Source organism: Trachypithecus francoisi, unplaced genomic scaffold (assembly GCF_009764315.1).
Source record: "Trachypithecus francoisi isolate TF-2019V2 unplaced genomic scaffold, Tfra_2.0 Lachesis_group20, whole genome shotgun sequence".
NCBI classification, from domain to species: domain Eukaryota; kingdom Metazoa; phylum Chordata; class Mammalia; order Primates; family Cercopithecidae; genus Trachypithecus; species Trachypithecus francoisi.
The window spans coordinates 6319735-6339829 of record NW_022681466.1 but is presented as its reverse complement, the minus strand read 5'-3'; the positions used below and the strand labels follow the sequence as shown (position 1 = coordinate 6339829).

Below are 20095 nucleotides of genomic sequence, written 5' to 3'. Positions count from 1 at the left end.
GCCTCCCGACTAGCTGCGACTACAGGCACCCACCACAACGCCCGGCTTTTTTTTTTTTTTTTTTGAGGCGGAGTCTCGCTCTGTCGCCCGGGCTGGAGTGCCGTGGCCGGATCTCAGCTCACTGCAAGCTCCGCCTCCCGGGTTCACGCCATTCTCCTGCCTCAGCCTCCCCACAAAGTGTGTCCAGAATTGGTTCCTTCTGGTGGGTTCTTGATCTTGCTGACTTCAAGAATGAAGCCACAGACCCTCGTGGTGTTACAGTTTTTTTTTTTTGAGACAGAGTCTGGTGCTCTGTTCCCCAGGCTGGAGTGCAGTGGTGCCATCTTGGCTCACTGCAAGCTCCACCTGCCGGGTTCATGCCATTCTCCTGCCTCAGCCTCCCAAGTAGCTGGGACTACAGGCGCCCACCACCACGCCCGGCTAATTTTTTGTATTTTTAGTAGAGATGGGGTTTCACTGTGTTAGCCAGGTTGGTCTCGATCTCCTGACCTCGTGATCCACCCGCCTCAGCCTCCCACAGTGCTGGGATTACAGGTGTGAGCCACCGCGCCCGGCGGTGTTACAGTTCTTAAAGATGGTGTGTCTGGAATTTGTTTCTTCAGATGTTCAGATGTGTCTGGAGTTTCTTCCTTCCAGTGGGTTTGTGGTCTCACTTGACTTCAGGAGTGAAGCCGCAGCCCTTCGCAGTGAATATTACAGCTCTTAAAGGTGGTGTGTCCAGAGTTGTTTGTTCCTCCTGGTGGGTTCGTGGTCTCCCTGACTTCAGGAATGAAGCCGCAGACCCTTGCAGTGAATGTTACAGCTCCTAAGGGTAATGCAGACCCAAAGAGTGAGCAGCAGCAACCTTTATTGTGAAGAGAGAACAAACCTTCCGCAGCGTGAAAGGGGACCCAAGCAGGTTGCCGCTGTTGGTTCGGGTGGCCAGCTTTTATTCCCTTATTTGGCCCTGCCCACATCATGCTGATTGGTCCATTTTACAGAGTGCTCATTGGTGCGTTTAGCTAGACACAGAGCACTGATTGGTGTGTTTACAATCCTTTAGCTAGACAGAAAAGTTCCCCAAGTCCCCACCCGACCCAGAAGCCCAGCCGGCTTCACCTCTCATAAGGAGACAGGAATTGTGCTGTAGAGGTCTATGGCAGCACTGCCTGCTAAGGCAGGGGACAGTTGTTGCACAGGGCACTGGTTGTGCCGGGTATGCCTCAGTTTGTGGAGCGGCTCAAGGCAGGCCCCTATTCCCGTTTCCCGAAAGAGGTTGCCCATCGTTGCTAAATTTAGAATGACATTGTCTTGCCCAGTGTTTGCCTTTCTTACACCAGCGACATACTCCGGGACTTTTCTGTTGACTGATGGTAGTCATGTTTGCTTTTGATTTCCTTTTCTACATTCCTTTCTTGTGTGTCCAAATTGCCCACAATTAAAGCAAGAGCCTGAGAAATGGGGCATATTCTTTCCTACTCTTAATCCAGCCATAGCCTGAGCTAAAAGAGTAGCCTTATGTAAGTTACCTCCAACGCCAACGCAAGCCTTAATATATTTAGCTAAATAAGGCTTCCCTCTCAGGGGTCTAATAGCAGTTTGACACTCTGCATCAGTATTATCATATGCAAGAAGCTGTATTACAACATCCTGAGCCATTTTATCAGTTATGGCTTTATACACAGCCTCTTGGAGTGGAGCAATAAAATCAATATACGGTTCTTTAGGTCCTTGTTGGACAGAAGTGACAGAAGGATATTTTTCCCCTGTAACATTTATCCTTTCTCATGCTGGTAAGCACACAAAGCGCAGCTGAACAATGGCTACATCCTCCATTACTGCTTGATTCTCTAATTGACCCCAATTCGGGCCAAGTCCCATTAACTGTTCAAAGGAAACAGACACAGGTGGCTGTGCTTGTATGTTTTCCTTTACCTGAGTTTGAGCTTCATCAGCCTACCAGGTTTTAAACTGCAAATACCGAGATGGAGTGAGAATAGATTTTGTCAAAGTATCCCAGCCACATGGTATTAATCTATTATCAAGAGCCATATTTTTTAATAAGTTTGCACAAAAGGAGAGTTCGGTCCGTATTGACTAATGGCTTGCTTAAATTCGGTTAGTAACTTAAAAGGAAAAGTGGGCCGGGTGCGGTGGCTCAAGCCTGTAATCCCAGCACTTTGGGAGGCCGAGACGGGCGGATCACGAGGTCAGGAGATCAAGACCATCCTGGCGAACACGGTGAAACCCCCGTCTCTACTAAAAAGCACAAAAGAAAAACTAGCCGGGCGAGGTGGCGGGCGCCTGTAGTCCCAGCCACTCTGGAGGCTGAGGCAGGAGAATGGTGTGAACCTGGGAGGCGGAGCTTGCAGTGAGCTGAGATCCGGCCACTGCACTCCAGCCTGGGCGACAAAGCGAGACTGTCTCAAAAAAAAAAAAAAAAAAAAGGAAAAGTGGCCAATTAGCTGTATTCTGTCCTCTCTGCTGGGTGATAGTAACAGGAAATTGCCATGCTTCAAGTCTCCCTCGGCTCTAGCTTTTTGTTTTTGTTTTTGTTTTTTTTTTTTTTTTTGAGGCGGAGTCTCGCTCTGTCGCCCGGACTGGAGTGCAGTGGCCGGATCTCAGCTCACTGCAAGCTCCGCCTCCTGGGTTTACGCCATTCTCCTGCCTCAGCCTCCCTAGTAGCTGGGACTACAGGCGCCTGCCACCTCGCCCGGCTAGTTTTTGTATTTTTAGTAGAGACGGGGTTTCACCATGTTAGCCAGGATGGTCTCGATCTCCTGACCTCGTGATCCACCCGTCTCGGCCTCCCAAAGTGCTGGGATTACAGGCTTGAGCCACCGCGCCCGGCCGCTTTTTGAATATAACTTTGTATAGCACCACCGGTTGCTCCAGGTTTTAATGTTGCAACTACAGAAGCAGTAAGTTTTTCAGCTAATTTATCTTCTCACCCATTAAGGGGAGAGCGAGGAGGTGGCCATTCACTTAATTCAGCAGGTGGAGCTGACAGGCTAGTAAAACATACTTTTTAAAGTTTTCCTTTCTTTTCTTTAATCTCCTCTAGTAGCTGTTCCTCACACTCAGAATCTGAAGTTAGTTTTTTACACTCCTCCTCCTCTGAATCTGCCTCATCATCTCTTTGAAATGGCTCAAGAGCTGCCTTTATTAGTGCCCACACTGACCAAACAGAAACTCCAATTTCTGCTCCTTCTTTATACGCCTTTTAAAAATCTCTGCCAATTCTCTGCCATTCATCTAACTCCATAGTCCCTTGTTCCGGAAACCATGGGCAAAACTACTTTACTGTATGAAAGAGTGATAACAAATTCTGAGTACTAACTTTCACTCCCCCTCTTCGTAATAAATGCCTTAAGAAATTTAAATAAGCAGAATGTATGCTTTCATTTTATCCCATTGTTACCCTGGTTCTTCTGAGCGCTCAGCTTTCCTGTCGAGCTTTGTTTAGACGCCCTCGGGTGTCCTTTGACGATGCGTCCCCCGCTTTCACACGCTCTAGCATTCCTTTACCAGGGTCTTTGTCACCCCATGTTGGGCATGTTGGGGTGATCATACCCAACACCAGGTCATGGGGGCAACAAAGTCCGGTGGAATCAAAGGAATTAGAAAAAGACAGTTTGAGAGAGAAAGTGGGACCAGGGGGCCATCGTGTGGAGGCTGTGAAGACCCTGATCTCTGGGAGCCCACAGTATTTATTGGTGCTAAAAGAAACAGGTGGTGAGGATGTGGGGGTTGAAAGGAAACAATGTATCAAGTGATTGACAAACATATAACATATGACTACTTGAGATAATGGGAGTGCTAGAAGCAAGGAGACAGCAAGTCTAGCTGACAAGCAAGCGCTGCCTCAGCTTCTCTTCCAACACAGCTTTTCTCCCAACAGCTTTCTGTTACCCACGGCTCTTACAACCTAAACCCCTTGGCCGGACACAGTGGCTCACATCTGTGATCCCATCACTTTGGGAGGCCGAAGTGGGTGGATCACCTGAGGTCAGGAGTTCAAGACCAGCCTGGCCAACATGGTGAAACCCCATCTCTACAAAAATACAAAAATTAACTGTGCATGGTGGCATGCACCTGTAACCCCAGCTACTGGGGAGGCTGGGGCAGGAGAATCACTTTAACCTGGGCGAAGGAGGTTGCAGTGAGCCAAGATCACGCTATTGCACTCCAGCCTGGGTAACAGAGCAAGACTCCATCTCAAAATAAAAAAACCTAAACTCCTTAACTTGAATTCAATGCTCTCCACATCAAGCTGGTCTCTCTCCAGGTTCACCTCCCACTGCAATGGTGGATCGCCCTGCATGAATCCACCATTCAGTGCTTCTGCCTTCTTTGTCACCCCCTCCACCTCAGCCTCTTCTGTCTCCTGTGTTCAAACTATTCCCTTCAAATGGCATGTCCTCCTCCCCTCTACTGATGAAAGTCCTATGCCTTTTCCATAGCCCAGCTCAAATGCCCACTTAACTGTCTCAGCCCTCCTACCTGGTTGTGTGTGTGGTGGTTTTTTGTTTGTTTGTTTTGTTTTTGAGACGGAGTCTGGTTCTGTCACCCAGGCTGGAGTGCAGTGGCGTGATCTTGGCTCACTGCAACCTCTGCCTCCTGGGTTCAAGCAATTCTCCTGCCTCGACCCCTGAGTAGCTGGGATTATAGGTACCCAGCACCAATTTTAGTAGAGACAGGGTTTCACCATGTTGGCCAGGCTGGTCTTGAAATCCTGACCTCAGGCGATCCACTGACCTCAGCCTCTCAAAGTGCTGGGATTACAAGCGTGAGCCACCACGGCAGTTTCTTTCTTTTTTTTTTTTTTTTGAGACACAGTCTTGCTCTGTCACTCAGGCTGAAGTGCAGTGGTTCAATTACGGTTCACTGCAACCTTAAACTCCTGGGGGCTCAAAGTGATCCTCCTGCCTCAGCCTCCCGAGTTGCTGGGACTATGGACATGTGTCACCACGCCTGGCTAATTTTTGTAGTTCTTTTTTGTTTTTTTTTTTTTTGAGACGGAGTCTCGCTCTGTCGCCCAGGCTGGGGTGTAGTGGCCGGATCTCAGCTCACTGCAAGCTCCGCCTCCCGGGTTTATGCCATTCTCCTGCCTCAGCCTCCCGAGTAGCTGGGACTACAGGCGCCCACCACCTCGCCTGGCTAGTTTTTTGTATTTTTTAGTAGAGACAGGGTTTCACCATGTTAGCCAGGATGGTCTTGATCTCCTGACCTCATGATCCGCCCGTCTCGGCCTCCCAAAGTGCTGGGATTACAGGCTTGAGCCACCGCGCCCAGCCATTTTTGTAGTTCTTGTAGAGATTAGATCTCGCTATGTTGCTCGGGCTGGTTTTGAACTCCTGACCTCGTGTGATCCTCCTGCCTTGGCTTCCAAAGTGTTTAGATTACAGGCATGGCCGGGCGCAGTGGCTCAAGCCTGTAATCCCAGCACTTTGGGAGGCCGAGACGGGCAGATCACGAGGTCAGGAGATCAAGACCATCCTGGCTAACACAGTGAAACCCCGTCTCTACTAAAAAATACAAAAAACTGGCCGGGCGAGGAGGCGGGCGCCTGTAGTCCCAGCTACTCGGGAGGCTGAGGCAGGAGAATGGCGGGAACCCGGGAGGCGGAGCTTGCAGTGAGCTGAGATCCAGCCACTGCACTCCAGCCTGGGCGGCAGAGCGAGACTCTGTCTCAAAAAAAAAAAAAAAAAAATAGATTACAGGCATGAGCCACCACGCCTGGCCTATGTGTTCTTTCACAGCAGACACCAGAACCGTTTCCTGTTCCCCAGTGCTGTGTCAATAACTGTGCAGCTGATTTAACTGAGAGAAAAGGTAGGAATTGTTTTCTGAAGCATTCTGAATGAGAAGGGAAACCTAATGAGTTTTGAATTTTATTTTGGCTAACACATTAGATGCATTATTAAGGTTTGACAATATGGTGACTGCCTATAAAGACTTATGCAACCAGTGCCTGCAACCTTCATTCCAAATGAACATTCTTGTGATGGCTCCAATGTTATAGACAAGCATTAACAGCCAGAAAGAAAAAAGGAAATCTCCTTATAGTGTGAAAGGCCTCTCAGCTGCAGCTGCCCTGACACCCAGACGAGCCCTCCCGGCTGCAGAGGGTGATTTCAGTCCATGTCAACCCTCCGGCTTGTCTTTACAGCAGAATGAATTCTCTTTTGTCTCAGCCTTTCCCGATTCATGTTTTCTATCCTGAAAACAAAAAGACTGCAATTAGGCCCAGATGCTCAATCAGTGCTTTTCAAAGTGGTGAGAGGAGTTGGACGCTCAATGGGAAGCCAGGAAGCCGAGCAGTTACACCAGCAGGCACTAGCCCGCAGGCCTCCGTCCCAGGTCAGCATCCTCTCCTTTTCCTAGAGCTTCTCCCATGGCTGGCCTTGGACTCTCCCCTGCCCCTTCCTTACCTGTGTAGACTCTCGTCCACACAAATCAGTTTATAGCAACTTAGGGCATTTCCTGGTACCTGATTCTCTGAAGTTTAACATCTTCTTTTGTTGGCTCCTTGGGTGTCTGGCTGGCCTCAGCGATCATGTCTCGAATTTTCTGCAGGCAGTCTGCCAGATTCCGGAACTGATAGCGGCTGCTCTCAGAGGTGAGGATCAACTCTCCTAACCTGTTGATCTTGTTTTTATGCTGCAGAGGACAAAGGAAAAACCGGAGTCCTACAGAGTAAAGGTTTAAAAGCCACTGAGGGATTTCTAGGGAAAGAAAGGAATGGTGGTTACCATGATGGCTATCTTCTGCCGCACAGGCTCTGCGATCCAGTCGGCAGTTGCCAAATGGAACCTGACTTCCGCCTTGGAATTCACTGTTGATGAAAGGGAGAAGGGAGCATGGGTGCCTGAGACTTCCAGGAAGGATCAACCCCTGGGTGACAAGTGACCATCCTGAAACAAAGGGAGGCCAGAGACCTAACCATGTCCATTCCACCCTATGTCCAAGTTGTCTATGAACAAGTCTGCAAAGACAGTGAGGCACTCTTGGGCAAAAATAGACTTCCGGTAACTAAGCACCCAGTGCTTCTCTTACAGTTTTACTGGGTTGAAAAAAAAATGGAGGGAATGGGTTGCACCAGAATGAAGGAAACCCGTTCTTGGAGCTGGCTGCCACCTCACACTGCGATTTCTCTTTGTTTAGACTCACAAGCCGATCCTAGTCCTAGCAACCCACAGCTGAATGTCTGAGAATCAGACCACATTCAAAAGAATAGAGAGGATTATTATAAGCCGGCAGTATTAAAGCTTCTGCTGAAAAATCCCTTTATTCCATATTAACATAAACACAGAGTTCCTCAAGCCCACCTCCCAGCTACATTTTAAAGCAAAAGAAAGCAACAAGGCTCCCCGTACCTTTGTTCACATTCTGCCCCCCAGGACCACTACTCCGACAATAAGATATTGTCAAGCGATCTGTAAAACAGAAGAAAGTACACACACAAAACTGATTACCTCATGGCAAATGTGCAAACTGCTAATTAACTATCAACACAGCTATCCCTATTATATATCTTTCTCTTTCAATGACTTTTGTTTGTTTGTTTGTTTGAGACAGAGTCCCACTCTGTTGCCCAGGCTGGAGGGCTGTGGTGCAATCTCGGCTCACTGCAACCTCCACCTCCCAGATTCAAGCAATTCTCCTGTCTTAGCCTCTTGAGTGGGGGATTACAGGCGCGTGCCACCACGCCCGGATAATTTTTGTATTTTTAGTAGAGATGGGGTTTCACCATATTGATCAGGCTGGTCTCAAACTCTTGACCTCGTGATCCACCCGCCTCGGCCTCCCAATCAATGACTTTTATATACAGTCATCCCTCAGCAGCTGTCAGGGATTGGCTCTATGACTCCTGTGGATACCAAAATCTGTGAATGCACAGTCCCTGATATAAAATGGTATATTTGCAAATAAGCTGCACATATCCTTCTGCATACTTACAACCATCTCTAGATCGCTTATAATACCTAATACAATATAAATGCTATAAACACTATGTAAATACTTGTTATACTGCATTTTTTTTTTTTTTTTTTTTTGAGACAGAGTCTTGCTGTGTCGCCCAGGCTGGAGTGCGGTGGTGCACAGTCTCTGCTCACTGCAAGCTCTGCCTCCCAGGTTCACGCCATTCTCCTGCCTCAGCCTCCCAAGTAGCTGAGACTACAGGTGCCCACCACCACACCCAGCTAATTTTTTGTATTTTTAGTAGAGACGGGGTTTCACCATGTTAGCCAGGATGGTCTTGATCTCCTGACCTCGTGATCAGGCCTCGGCCTCCCAAAGTGATGGGATTACAGGCATGAGCCACCACGCCCGGCCTATACTGTATTGTTTAGGGAATCATGAGAAGAAAAAAATTCTGCACAAGCTGCAACCATCATTTTTGTTCTTTTTCAAATTTTTTTTTTTTAACAGTCTCACTCTGTCACCCAGGATACAGTGCAACGACACAATCAAAGTTCACTGCAGTGACCATAGTTCACTGCAGCCTCAAACTCCTGAGCTCAAGTGATCCTCCTGCCTCAGCCTCCCAAGTAGCTAGGACTACAGGCATGTACCACCATACCCTGCTGATTATTTTTTTAAATTTTTTTGTAGTTATGCGGTCTTGTTATGTTGCCCAGGCTGGTCTCAAACTTCTGGGCTAAAGTGATCCTCCCAAAGTGTTGGGGTTACAGGTGTGAGCCACTGTGCCCAGCCTCTTTTTCAAAGATTTTTGATCCACAGTTGGTTGACTCCATGGATGTGGAACTCACAGATACAGAGGGCCAACATATATATAAATGTAACATTTGGATCAGTGAAGCTGGAGATTATTCACAGATGTCAAAACTGAAATTAGAGTAAGTAATTTTCTCAAAGTCACACAGATAGCAAAAGTAAAATCAGACTTGGCTGTCTGCTTCTAGCCCCGTACATGCCACCTGATCTGCTCCCCTCACTTTTTGCTGCTTGTTTTCTGTTTGTTTTAAAACAAGGATTATTTCAAAAGTTCAAACTAAGGGACAGAGTTAGTTTCATCCAAGATGTGGTGGATGTGGAATCTTTTTTTTTTTTTGAGACGGAGTCTCGCTCTGTCACCCAGGCTGGAGTACAGTGGCCGGATCTCAGCTCATTGCAAGCTCCGCCTCCCGGGTTTACGCCATTCTCCTGCCTCAGCCTCCCAAGTAGCTGGGACTACAGGCGCCCGCCACCTCGCCCGGCTAGTTTTTTGTATTTTTTAGTAGAGACGGGGTTTCACTGTGTTAGCCAGGATGGTCTCGATCTCCTGACCTCGTGATCCGCCCGTCTCGGCCTCCCAAAGTGCTGGGATTACAGGCTTGAGCCACCGCGCCCGGCGGATGTGGAAACTCAACAGACTATATAAGCTCCAAGAGGGCAGGACTGTGTCTAATTCATGGTGTGTTCATGGCTGTTCCCTGGGCCTAGCTCACGGTTACTGTTAAAACATCTGTTGGATGTATGAGGAGCTGGGAGCTCTAGCTTCAAACACTGGCTCCATCATGAAGTGACCATGATCTTGGCAAAGTCTCACTGTTTTTCTTGGTCTAATTTTTGTTTGTTTTTAATCTGTAAAATTAGGTTTCATCCTTCCCTTTTTATAATTAATGAGAAGCAGTCTTGTCATATCTGAGGAATGGAGGGAAGGCATTATATTGGGAAAATTTGAGAAACTGCAAGAAGTTTGGGTGGCAAGGAACTGTGGCACCACGGTGGCAGAGAGCTGGCCTCAGTGAGCAGTAGTGACTCATCTTGGGACTGCTTTTAAGAGGATTTCCTCCTTTGGAAAAATCAAATTAAATCCACTTTCTGACTAGGTAACAAGTGCACGTGCCACTGCAGGGGAACAGTTCTGCCATGGTGATCGCTGGCAACCTTGCACGTGGGCAAAGCTTGAGCTGCAGCTGACCGAAGTCTTTATAGGACTGGAAAGGTTCGGGATTCATGAGAGTGTGGGAGGCTGGTGAGGAGCTACTACCAGGCCACTGCCCACTTGCCTGCCTGTCTCCCCCTAGGAGGCTGTCATGAGACACTTCTCTTCACCTCCAGTTCTGATGAGATAGGAGGCTTTCTGCCTCCTCCCCTATACACATGCTACACTTACGGCACAGCTTCATTTTTATTTTTTGAGACAGGGTCTCACTCTGGCACCCAGGCTGGAGTCCAGTGGCACAGCAGCCTCAACATCCCAGGCTCAATCGAACATCCCGGGCTCAAGGGATCCTTCGGCCTCAGCCTCCCAAGTAGCTGAGACTACAGGCAGGCACAGCTTCAAGCTATAAAACTGCTTTGCTGCAGCATGTGGCTCCTCAGCCACAGAGTATCCTGTCCCTTGGGTTGTGGTCATCTGGCTTCTGTTTCAGAGTCATTTTGAGCAAGGGCCACAGGGAACCAGTGCCTTTGGCTGCTCTTCCTTGCACTATCTATGGAAGTCACACACTCTGTAAATCTCAAAAAGGCTCATTGTTTCTTTACAGACTGTAACTGTTAGGCCTTGCTTATGCTTGACAGGTACAAAATTTTACAGTTATGCAAATGGTTTATTTACATGGAAATGTCTCTCACTCTTGTCTCCCAGCCATCAAGTTTGTCTTATCTCCCTATTCCTCCAGGCAGTCACTGTATTCCTTTCAGATATAGATATCTTTCTACACAGATATGGATATCAAAATAGACACAGATATATTGATACAGATATTCAGAAATAGATATTTCAGGCCGGGCACAGTGGCTCATGCTTGTAATCCCAGCACTTTGGGAGGCTGAGGTGGGCAGATCACGAGGTCAGGAGATCGAGACCATCCTGGCTAACACGGTGAAACCCCGTCTCTACTAAAAAATACAAAAAATTAGCCGGGCATGGTGGCGGGCACCTATAGTCCCAGTGACTCAGGAAGCTGAGGCAGGAGAATGGTGTGAACCTGGAAGGCGGAGCTTGCAGTGAGCAGAGATCGTGCCACTGTACTCTAACCTGGGCGACAGAGCGAGACTCCGAAAAAAATATATTTCAGAGATATAGAGATGTAAAACACAAATGGTAGCTTATAAACTCTCCTGTGTCTTCCTCTTTTGATTCATCTATTGTAAAGAGTGCTCCACGTCATGAGAATGTCAAGAGCTCTCCACTCACGTGGCACACGGCATAGTGCAATGTGAGTGGCCACACCATCATTTATTTGCTATTCTAAATAATGCTACAAAGATTCTACTTCTGCACACCCAGAGACAGTCTCTTTAATTGGGCTGGAGAGATCTGGAAGGAATGTGTGAGGGATGAGAGAAATGACTGATTTTTTCTTTTCTTTTTTTCCTCTGAGACAGAGTCTCACTTTGTCACCCAGGCTGGAGTGCAGTCGTGCAATCTCAACTCACTGCAACCTCTGCCTCCCAGGCTCAAGTGATTCTCGTGCCTCAGCCTCCCGAGTAGCTGGGATCACAGGTGCCCACCACCACACCCAGCTAATTTTTTTTTTTTTTTTTTTTTTTTTTTTTTGAGACGGAGTCTCGCTCTGTCGCCCAGGCTGGAGTGCAGTGGCCGGATCTCAGCTCACCGCAAGCTCCGCCTCGCGGGTTCACGCCATTCTCCTGCCTCAGCCTCCCGAGTAGCCTACGGGCGCCCGCCACCTCGCCCAGCTAGTTTTTGTATTTTTAGTAGAGACGAGGTTTCACCATGTTAGCCAGGAGGGTCTCGATCTCCTGACCTCGTGATCCGCCCGTCTCGGCCTCCCAAAGTGCTGGGATTACAGGCTTGAGCCACCACGCCCGGCCGCCAGCTAATTTTTGTATTTTTATTTATTTATTTATTTTTTTTTTTTTTTTTTTTTTTTTTTTTTTTTTTTTTTTTTTTTGAGACGGAGTCTTGCTCTGCCGCCCGGGCTGGAGTGCAGTGGCCGGCTCTCAGCTCACTGCAAGCTCCGCCTCGCGGGTTCACGCCATTCTCCTGCCTCAGCCTCCCGAGTAGCTGGGACTACAGGCGCCCGCCTCGTCGCCCGGCTAGTTTTTGTATTTTTAGTAGAGACGGGGTTTCACCGTATTAGCCAGGATGGTCTCGATCTCCTGACCTCGTGATCCGCCGTCTCGGCCTCCCAAAGTGCTGGGATTACAGGCTTGAGCCACCGCGCCCGGCCTATTTTATTTATTTTTGAGACAGAGTCCCGCTCTGTTGTCCAGGCTGGAGTGCAATGGCAGGATCTTGGCTCACTGCAACCTCTGCCTCCTGGGTTCAAGCAATTCTCCTGCCTCAGCCTTCCAAGTAGCTGGGATTATAGGCGCTCTCCACCACACCCAGCTAATTTTTTTTTTTTTTTTGAGGCAGAGTCTCACTCTGTCGCAGGGGCTGGAGTGCAGTGGCCGGATCTCAGCTCACTGCAAGCTCCGCCTCCCGGGTTTACGCCATTATCCTGCCTCAGCCTCCCAAGTAGCTGGGACTACAGGCGCCCGCCACTTCACCCGGCTAGTTTTTGTATTTTTAGTAGAGATGGGGTTTCACCGTGTTCGCCAGGATGGTCTCGATCTCCTGACCTCATGATCCGCCCGTCTCAGCCTCCCAAAGTGCTGGGATTACAGGCTTGAGCCACCTCGCCCGGCCTAATTTTGTATTTTTAGTAGAGATGGGGCTTCACCATTTTGGCCAGGCTGGTCTCGAACTCCTGACCTCAGATGATCCACCGGCCTTGGCCTCCCAAAGTGTTGGAATTACAGGCGTGAGCCACTGTGCCTGGCCTAATTTTTATATTTTTAGTAGAGATGGCGTTTCAGCACGTTGGCCATGCTGGTCTCAAATTCCTGGCCTCAAGTGATCTAACCACCTTGGCCTCCCAAATTGTTGGGATTACAGGCATGAGCCACCACCATGCCTGGCCAACTGATTTTTTAAAATTTTTTTATTTGTTCCAGACAGAGTTTTGCTCTCACTGCCCAGGCTGAAGTGCGATGGCACGATCTCGGCTCACTGCAACCTCCACCTCCTGGGTTCAAGCGATTCTCCTGCCTCAGTCTCCCGAGTAACTGGGATTACAGGCACATGTCACCATGCAGCCAACTGATTTTTAAGAAAACAAAATTACTGGCCGGGCGCGGTGGCTCAAGCCTGTAATCCCAGCACTTTGGGAGGCCGAGACGGGCGGATCACGAGGTCAGGAGATCGAGACCATCCTGGCTAACACAGTGAAACCCCGTCTCTACTAAAAAAAATACAAAAACTAGCCGGGCGAGGTGGCGGGCGCCTGTAGTCCCAGCTACTCGGGAGGCTGAGGCAGGAGAATGGCGGAAACCCGGGAGGCGGAGCTTGCAGTGAGCTGAGATCCGGCCACTGCACTCCAGTCCGGGCGACAGAGCGAGACTCCGCCTCAAAAAAAAAAAAAACAAAAAACAAAATTACTTACCTAGAGGGATGTCACTGTCGGCTTGCTTTGCACCATCCTGTAATGTAACGTACACACTGTCAAATAAGTATTACCTGCTGGGTGACTCCTAACTGGTTCAAGGCAACAAAGAAAATATGTAAAGTCACAACACAAACATTATACATTAGTATTTTCAGGTCCCCTGCAAAATCATATCACAATGACAGAAAAAGCATCCTTAGACTCCAGAGGTACCACCTCAGAAACACTCCTCTAGGAAAATGGATCTGATGTCTCCAGCCTTCCCTGCCCTAGCCTTAGCTAGTGTCAGGCACCATCAGAGGCCTGGCTCCAGTGGGAGGAGGAGCCACAGTGCACATGCATCAGAGAGCCTCCAAAAGCAACACCCCTCTGTCAATCTGGAGCAACAAGCCCGGCAGGCCAGCTGGGCGCGGTGGCTCAAGCCTGTAATCCCAGCACTTTGGGAGGCCGAGACGGGCGGATCACGAGGTCAGGAGATCGAGACCATCCTGGCTAACACGGTGAAACCCCGTGTCTCCTAAAAAATACAAAAAACTAGCCAGGCGCAGTGGCAGGCGCCTGTAGTCCCAGCTACTCGGGAGGCTGAGGCAGGAGAATGGCATAAACCCAGGAGGCGGAGCTTGCAGTCAGCTGAGATCCGGCCACTGTACTCCAGCCTGGGCGACAGAGCGAGACTCCGTCTCAAAAAAAAAAAAAAAAAAAAAACAAGCCTGGCAGGCCACCCTGTTCTTTCCGGGCCACAGGAGACTCCCAGACGATGCAGTCCATCTTGGGCAGTGACTGTAAATGCACCCTGAGGGCTTCTGTCAAACTAACTACTCACTCTAGGACTTCTCACCTCCATGTCTCTCTCTCCCTTACTGTTCCTCAAGCAGCAATGCCCTTCAGCCTTAAATCTTTGTATCCACAAGGCCCAGTGCAAACGCCACCCACTCCGAGGCTTTTCTGGCCCTCCAGGCTCAAAGCATCAGTATCCTCAGGTGCACTCTCCCTAACTGCCTTCACTTCTTTTTTTTTGAGACGGAGTCTCGCTCTGTAGTCCAGGCTGGAGTGCAATGGTGTGATCTCAGCTCACTGCAACCTCCACCTCTTGGGTTCAAGTGATTCTCCTGAGTAGCCGGGATTACAGGCACATGCCACCATGCCCAGTTATTTACTTATTTTTTTTTTTGTATTTTTAGTAGAGATGGGGTTTTACCATGTTGGTCAGGCTGGTTTCAAGCTCCTGACCTCAAGTGATCTGCCCACCTTGACTAGGATTACAGGCGTGATCTGTCCCCCAAAGTGGTAGGATTACAGGTGTGAGCCACCACGCCCAGCCTGCCTTCATTTCTTTTATCTTATAATTATTTGGGAGTTGGCCAGGCGCGGTGGCTCACGCCTATAATCCCAGCACTTTGGGAGGCTGAGACGGGTGGATCGCTTGAGATCAGGAGTTGGAGACCAGCCTGGCCAACATGGTGAAACTTTCCTTCTACTAAAAATATAAAAAAATTAGCTAGGCATGGTGGCACACACCTGTAATCCTAGCTACTCGGGGAGGCTGAGGCAGGAGGATTGCTTGAATCCAGGAGATGGAGGTTGCAGTGAGCTGAGATCATGACACTGCACTCTTGCCTGGCACACTGCACTCCAGCTTGGGTGACAGAGCGAGACTCCATCTCGGAAAAAAAAAAAAAAAAAGAAAAAGAAAAAGAATTATTTAGGTGTGAAAGCCTCATCCTACTCCACCTGTCTGCAGCACTGAAGATCATGGGCCACACCCTCCTTCCTGAAGCATGTTCTATCTGTTCCTTCTGAGATTTTCCTCTTACCTTCCTAGGACTCTTTCTCACTCTCCTTAGATAGCTCTTTGCAACTTTTAAACACTGACATGCCCTTCAAGTACTTCTCTCTCTCCTTCTTTCCCTAGAATACTTCATCTATGCTGATGAGAATAGCCTGTTTTTTGTTTTTGTTTTGAGACGGAGTCTCACTCTGTTGCCCAGGTTGGAGTGCAGTGGTGCAATCTCGGCTCACTGCAACCTCTGCCTCCTGGGTTCAAGCGACTTGTCCAGCCTCAGCCTCCTGAGTAGCCGGGACTATAGGTGTGTGCCACCACACCTGACTAATTTTTGTATTTTTAGTAGAGATGGGGTTTTACCATGTTGTCCAGGCTGGTCTCGAACTCCTGACCTCAAGTGATCTACCCACCTTGGCCTCTCAAAGTGCTGAGATTACAGGCATGAGCCACTGTGCCTGACCAGAAAATAGCCTGTTTTTGACACCCAATTTTCGGGCTCAAACTCAAACCTTTCTCCTCAACTCCACACCCATATACCCAACTACTACTCAACGTCTCTTCTCAGATGTCTAATGGACTCAAACCTTAAGCCTCCTCAGAGGACTTCCCTTACTAACAAGCTGAGGTAGCCTCAGCACTCTGTTGCAGCACCCTGGTCTATTCATCACACTAGCTCTCACTACCTAATTAATGGTTTCCCTATTTATTTACTGCCTGCTCCTTCCACTAGAATTAAGCTCCACGAAGGAGAGAGATCCTGTCTATTTTGTTTATCATGGCTGTACATGCTAGACTGAAGTAGTGACTGACACAGTAGGTATACAATAAACATTTTATTGAATGAATGGATGAACAATGAATGCTATTGCCACTCTCTCTTCTCAGTTAATAGCAACTCAATCCTTTCATTGCTCAAGGCCCCAGACCTGGCTGGGCATGGTGGCTCACGCCTGTAATCCCAGCACTTTGGGAGGCTGAGGCGAGCAGATCATTTGAGGTCAGGAGTTTGAGACCAGCCTGGCCAATATGGTGAAAACCCTGTCTCTACTAAAAATGCAAAAATAGGAGCCGGGCGTGGTGGTGGGCGCCTGTAATCCCAGCTACTCAGGAGGCTGAGGCACAAGAATCACTTGAACCCAGGAGGCGGAGGTTGCAGTGAGCTGAGATCACGCCACTGCACTACAGCCTGGATGACTGAGTGAGACTCTGTCTCAGAAAAAAAAAAAAAAAAAAAGGCCAGGCACGGTGGCTCACGCCTGTAATCCTAGCACTTTGGGAGGCCGAGGCAGGTAGATCACGAGGTCAGGAGATGGAGACCATCCTGGCTAATACGGCAAAATCCCGTCTCTACCAAATAAATAAATAAATAAATAAATAAGCAAGCCAGGTGTGGTGGCGGGCGCCTGTAGTTCCAGCTACTCAGGAGGCTGAGGCAGGAGAATGGCGTGAACCCGGGAGGCAGAGGTTGCAGTGAGCAGAGATCGTGCCACTGTACTCCAGCCTGGGCAACAGAGCGAGACTCCGTCTTAAAAAAAAAAAAAAGGCCCCAGACTTCAATTCCTCTTTTATTCTCACTTCTCACATCCAATCAGTTAGCAAATCTTGCAGGCTTTCTTTCCAAAATATGTCTAGAATCTGACCAATTCTCATGACTCCTACTGCTTCCACCCTGCTTATCATCTCTTGCCCTATACTGCAATCTCCTTACTTGTCTCCCTGATCTTGGCATCCTATATCTGTTCTCTATAAGGCTCTCTGAGTGATCCTTGTAAAACTAAAATAATTCCATTCTCCTGCTTCAAGCTCTCCAATAGGTCTGCCTTGCGTTCAGAGGAAAAGGCTGGAGGCCAGTAAGTCCTAGAAATAGGCCTTTTCCCAGCCATCCCTCTCTTTGGCTTTTCCTCCTGACTCGCCTGCTGAGCCACACCTAGTGATTGCTACTGCCTTCAGGTTATTACACTTTCTCTTCCCTCTGCCTACGATGCTCATCTCCCCCCTATTCTCATGACTTGCTGTCTGGCTTCTTGCAGGTTGTTATTCAAATGTCACCTCATTGAGGGCCTTCTTGGACAATCCTACTTAAAGTTGCAATCCTACTCCCTACCTCTGGCACTACTTCTGCCTTCTTGGCTTTATTTTCTCCAAAGTACTACCTCACACATTCTATATTAGTCCATTTACTTATTGCCTGTCTCCCTCCACTAGAACATAAGCTCCACAAGCTTTAGAATTTCAATTTTGTTTGCTACTCCATCCCCTAGCCTAGCACAGCTTTTGTTGAGTGAGTGAGTGAATTAATGAACAAATGAATGTATTCTTTTTTTTTTTTTTTTTAAATGAATGTATTCTTTTCCAGTCCTGTAAGTGGAAGCTCAACGGGTTTGGGTGGGTCTTATCTCTCTTGCTCCGGGGCTTGATTCAATGCCTGCACACAGCGGACCAAATAAATGCATCCTGAAGGAACGATCGAGAAGCCGTTTTATTCGCGCGTCCTGGGGTTACTGGAGGCAATGGACAGTGTAACGTCCCAAAGGGTAGCAAACAATTTGGCAGCCTCTTGCCTTTATTGTCCGCTTTGGGGGGCCAGAATGCCCATATTTCCCCTTGGGACTGGAATTTGGTCTTGAGGGCCAAGGAAACGAACGTGGAGAAGCTGGCAGCCCCGAAAGAAGTATACCCAGCCGGCCTTCTCGGCTCCTGCACAACTCGCGCTACAGCAAGCACCCCACTCCCAGCCAGGTTAGCGCGGACAGCCAGCCCCCTCCCGCGGCAACCGTCACATAGCCCCCCGACGTAGCTCCACATCCGGCCAATGTGGCCCGGGGTTCCTAGCGCCACCCAACAACCTAACAAAACGCCCCTTCAGTCCGGTGCTTCCTGGCTCACCGGGACCCTCCAGGCGGTGTCCGAGCCCTGAGATTCAGGGTAGAGCTTGTCCAGGCTGTAGATACTCTTGAACTCAGTGCCATCTTTCTGCTTGTGCAGCCCCCGGCGTGGACACCGTGCAGGCGGTGGGAGCAGCCAGACTCCGGCTCGGTTCAGGGCCCAGCGCAGGCACCTGGTGGCCGCCATGCTTGGGTCTTGCTACTGCTTCCGGCGGGCGCTTTCTCCCAGCGGTCCGCAAACTCGAGTCGCCCTCAAGCTTTGGTTCCGCGCAGTTTCTAGGGCCCGCCGAGGGGAGGCGGCAAGCTGGGGTTCCGGCGATGCTCCCGGGCCGGCCGCCTCCGGGAGCCCTGGTTGGGCGGGGGAAGACGGTGGCCAGACAGCGAGCTACTACAGGAAGAGTGCCCCGATCTTGTGTGCCCCAGAAACACCATTTCTCTCCCTTTCAGAGTCCGTGCCCTCCGCCTGGACCGCCCACTGCCCAATTCAAACACCTGCCCGGCAAGCCTGGGGCCTCTCCCGCCCCGCGCTTCCCAGTCCCTTTACTCTGCTCTAATTTATCTTTTTTCTCTTCCTTTACAAAAATCACTCAGTCCTAATTGTCTAATTGCTGTCTCCTCGCTAGAATGTGAGCTCCAGGAGGGCACCGGCTCACTGCTGTATCCCCAGCACCCAGAACATGGCACATCGTGGACACCTCATGAGTATTGATAAAATGAATTCTGTAGGAATGTATTTTTGAAAGTTGGGTTCTGGTAAAGCTGAGTTTTAGGAACGCCAGGCTCTTTTTACAAGGCAGCCTATGAGCAAATTCCCCGCTGAGCACGTGGGTGTAATGGCTTGTACCCAGCAGCTCTGCAGGACAAATACCAGATGGGAGGAGGAGGCAGGTCACCGAAAGAAAGGTTTGCAAAACGTGGAACGTCGTCCCCCGCCCTTCAGCTTTATGGAGCAAGATGGTGCTTTCTTCCAGCCAGGAGAGAGGGGGCCCCTGGGGAAGTAGGGAGAGAATTCAGAGAACTGCCGGCTAACTGGAACCCATTCATAGCGCCGTTAAGGGATGAACTACACACAAGTTCCAATTCTGAAAAAGGTTCAAAGTAGAGCAAGCAGTGTTTGAAAACAGCTAAACCTTAGTTAAGTTACTTTGTTGAGAGGCAATGTGGTAAATGGAAACAAGGCTAAATAAATGTTCATAATTATTAGTAATGCTAGCGATTGTTTCTTAATGAAGAGTTCTATTTTTAGGAACAAACATAATTATCTAGGAAAATGTGCCCTCGGGGATGCTGGCTGATTTAAACAGGAGATTGTCATCAAACCAAGCTTTTACCATCTCAGCATCATTGCTACAGCAAATCTTTAAGAAGGAATAAACCACTTTCCAAGCACTGACTTTATAAGCTCAGATAGGAAGGGGTGACAATTGACATATCTCGGGCTCTAGGTTGGGAGGAGTCTCCTTGGTCCTGCCCTGTCTGACTTAGTCCCAAGACCTCAAAGGGAATAGAGGCATCTCCATGGCAACTGGAATAAGCTGCTCAGGGGAGCAAAACCAGGCATTTACTCAGTTCCGGGGCTAAGGGGTTATAAGTAATAAAGTCAGAACCTTTCCATGACATCATTGCTCTGAGGCTGGACTCCAGCTCTGCACCTGACCCAAGGCAACAGGAAAAGGAAGCGGCAGGTTTCCATGGCCCCAAATAAACACAGCCTGCTCGGGCCATCTGGTGGCCTGGATTCTGGGAGAGGAGGTGGGTAGAAGAGAGAATGAGACAAGCTGCCCTGGGGTGGAGAGAGGAGCAGCTGGTAAGCTCCTCTTACCTGCTGCTGCCCTGAACTATCCAGAATGGGGGCCCTGGGAGAAACAGGCCAGAAAGGGGCCACCTGTTCTCCCAAAAAGATGGGCCCTAAAGGCTGAGGCCAGTCTTCCCTTTCTCCTCCTTGGTTCTCTATAGGCTGAGGTGGTGCTTCAGGGAGGGGACGTTCATGGGGGAAGAGGAAAGAGGTCATTCCTGGCAGCTGAGGAACTTGCAGACAC

At 49.1% G+C, this 20095-nt stretch overlaps 1 protein-coding gene across 1 annotated transcript; it reads right to left on the bottom strand.

The window, feature by feature from the left end:
• Positions 1-5860: 5860 nt before the first annotated feature.
• Positions 5861-18283, bottom strand: MRPL58 (mitochondrial ribosomal protein L58). Its single transcript, XM_033182108.1, has 6 exons — positions 18058-18283; positions 13386-13422; positions 7359-7418; positions 6735-6817; positions 6473-6642; positions 5861-6201 (listed from the first exon to the last, which is right to left on the bottom strand). The coding sequence occupies exons 1-6, from the start codon at positions 18241-18243 to the stop codon at positions 6117-6119; spliced, it is 621 nt and encodes a 206-aa protein (XP_033037999.1). The 5' UTR covers positions 18244-18283; the 3' UTR covers positions 5861-6116.
• Between the last annotated feature and the right edge of the window lie 1812 nt (positions 18284-20095).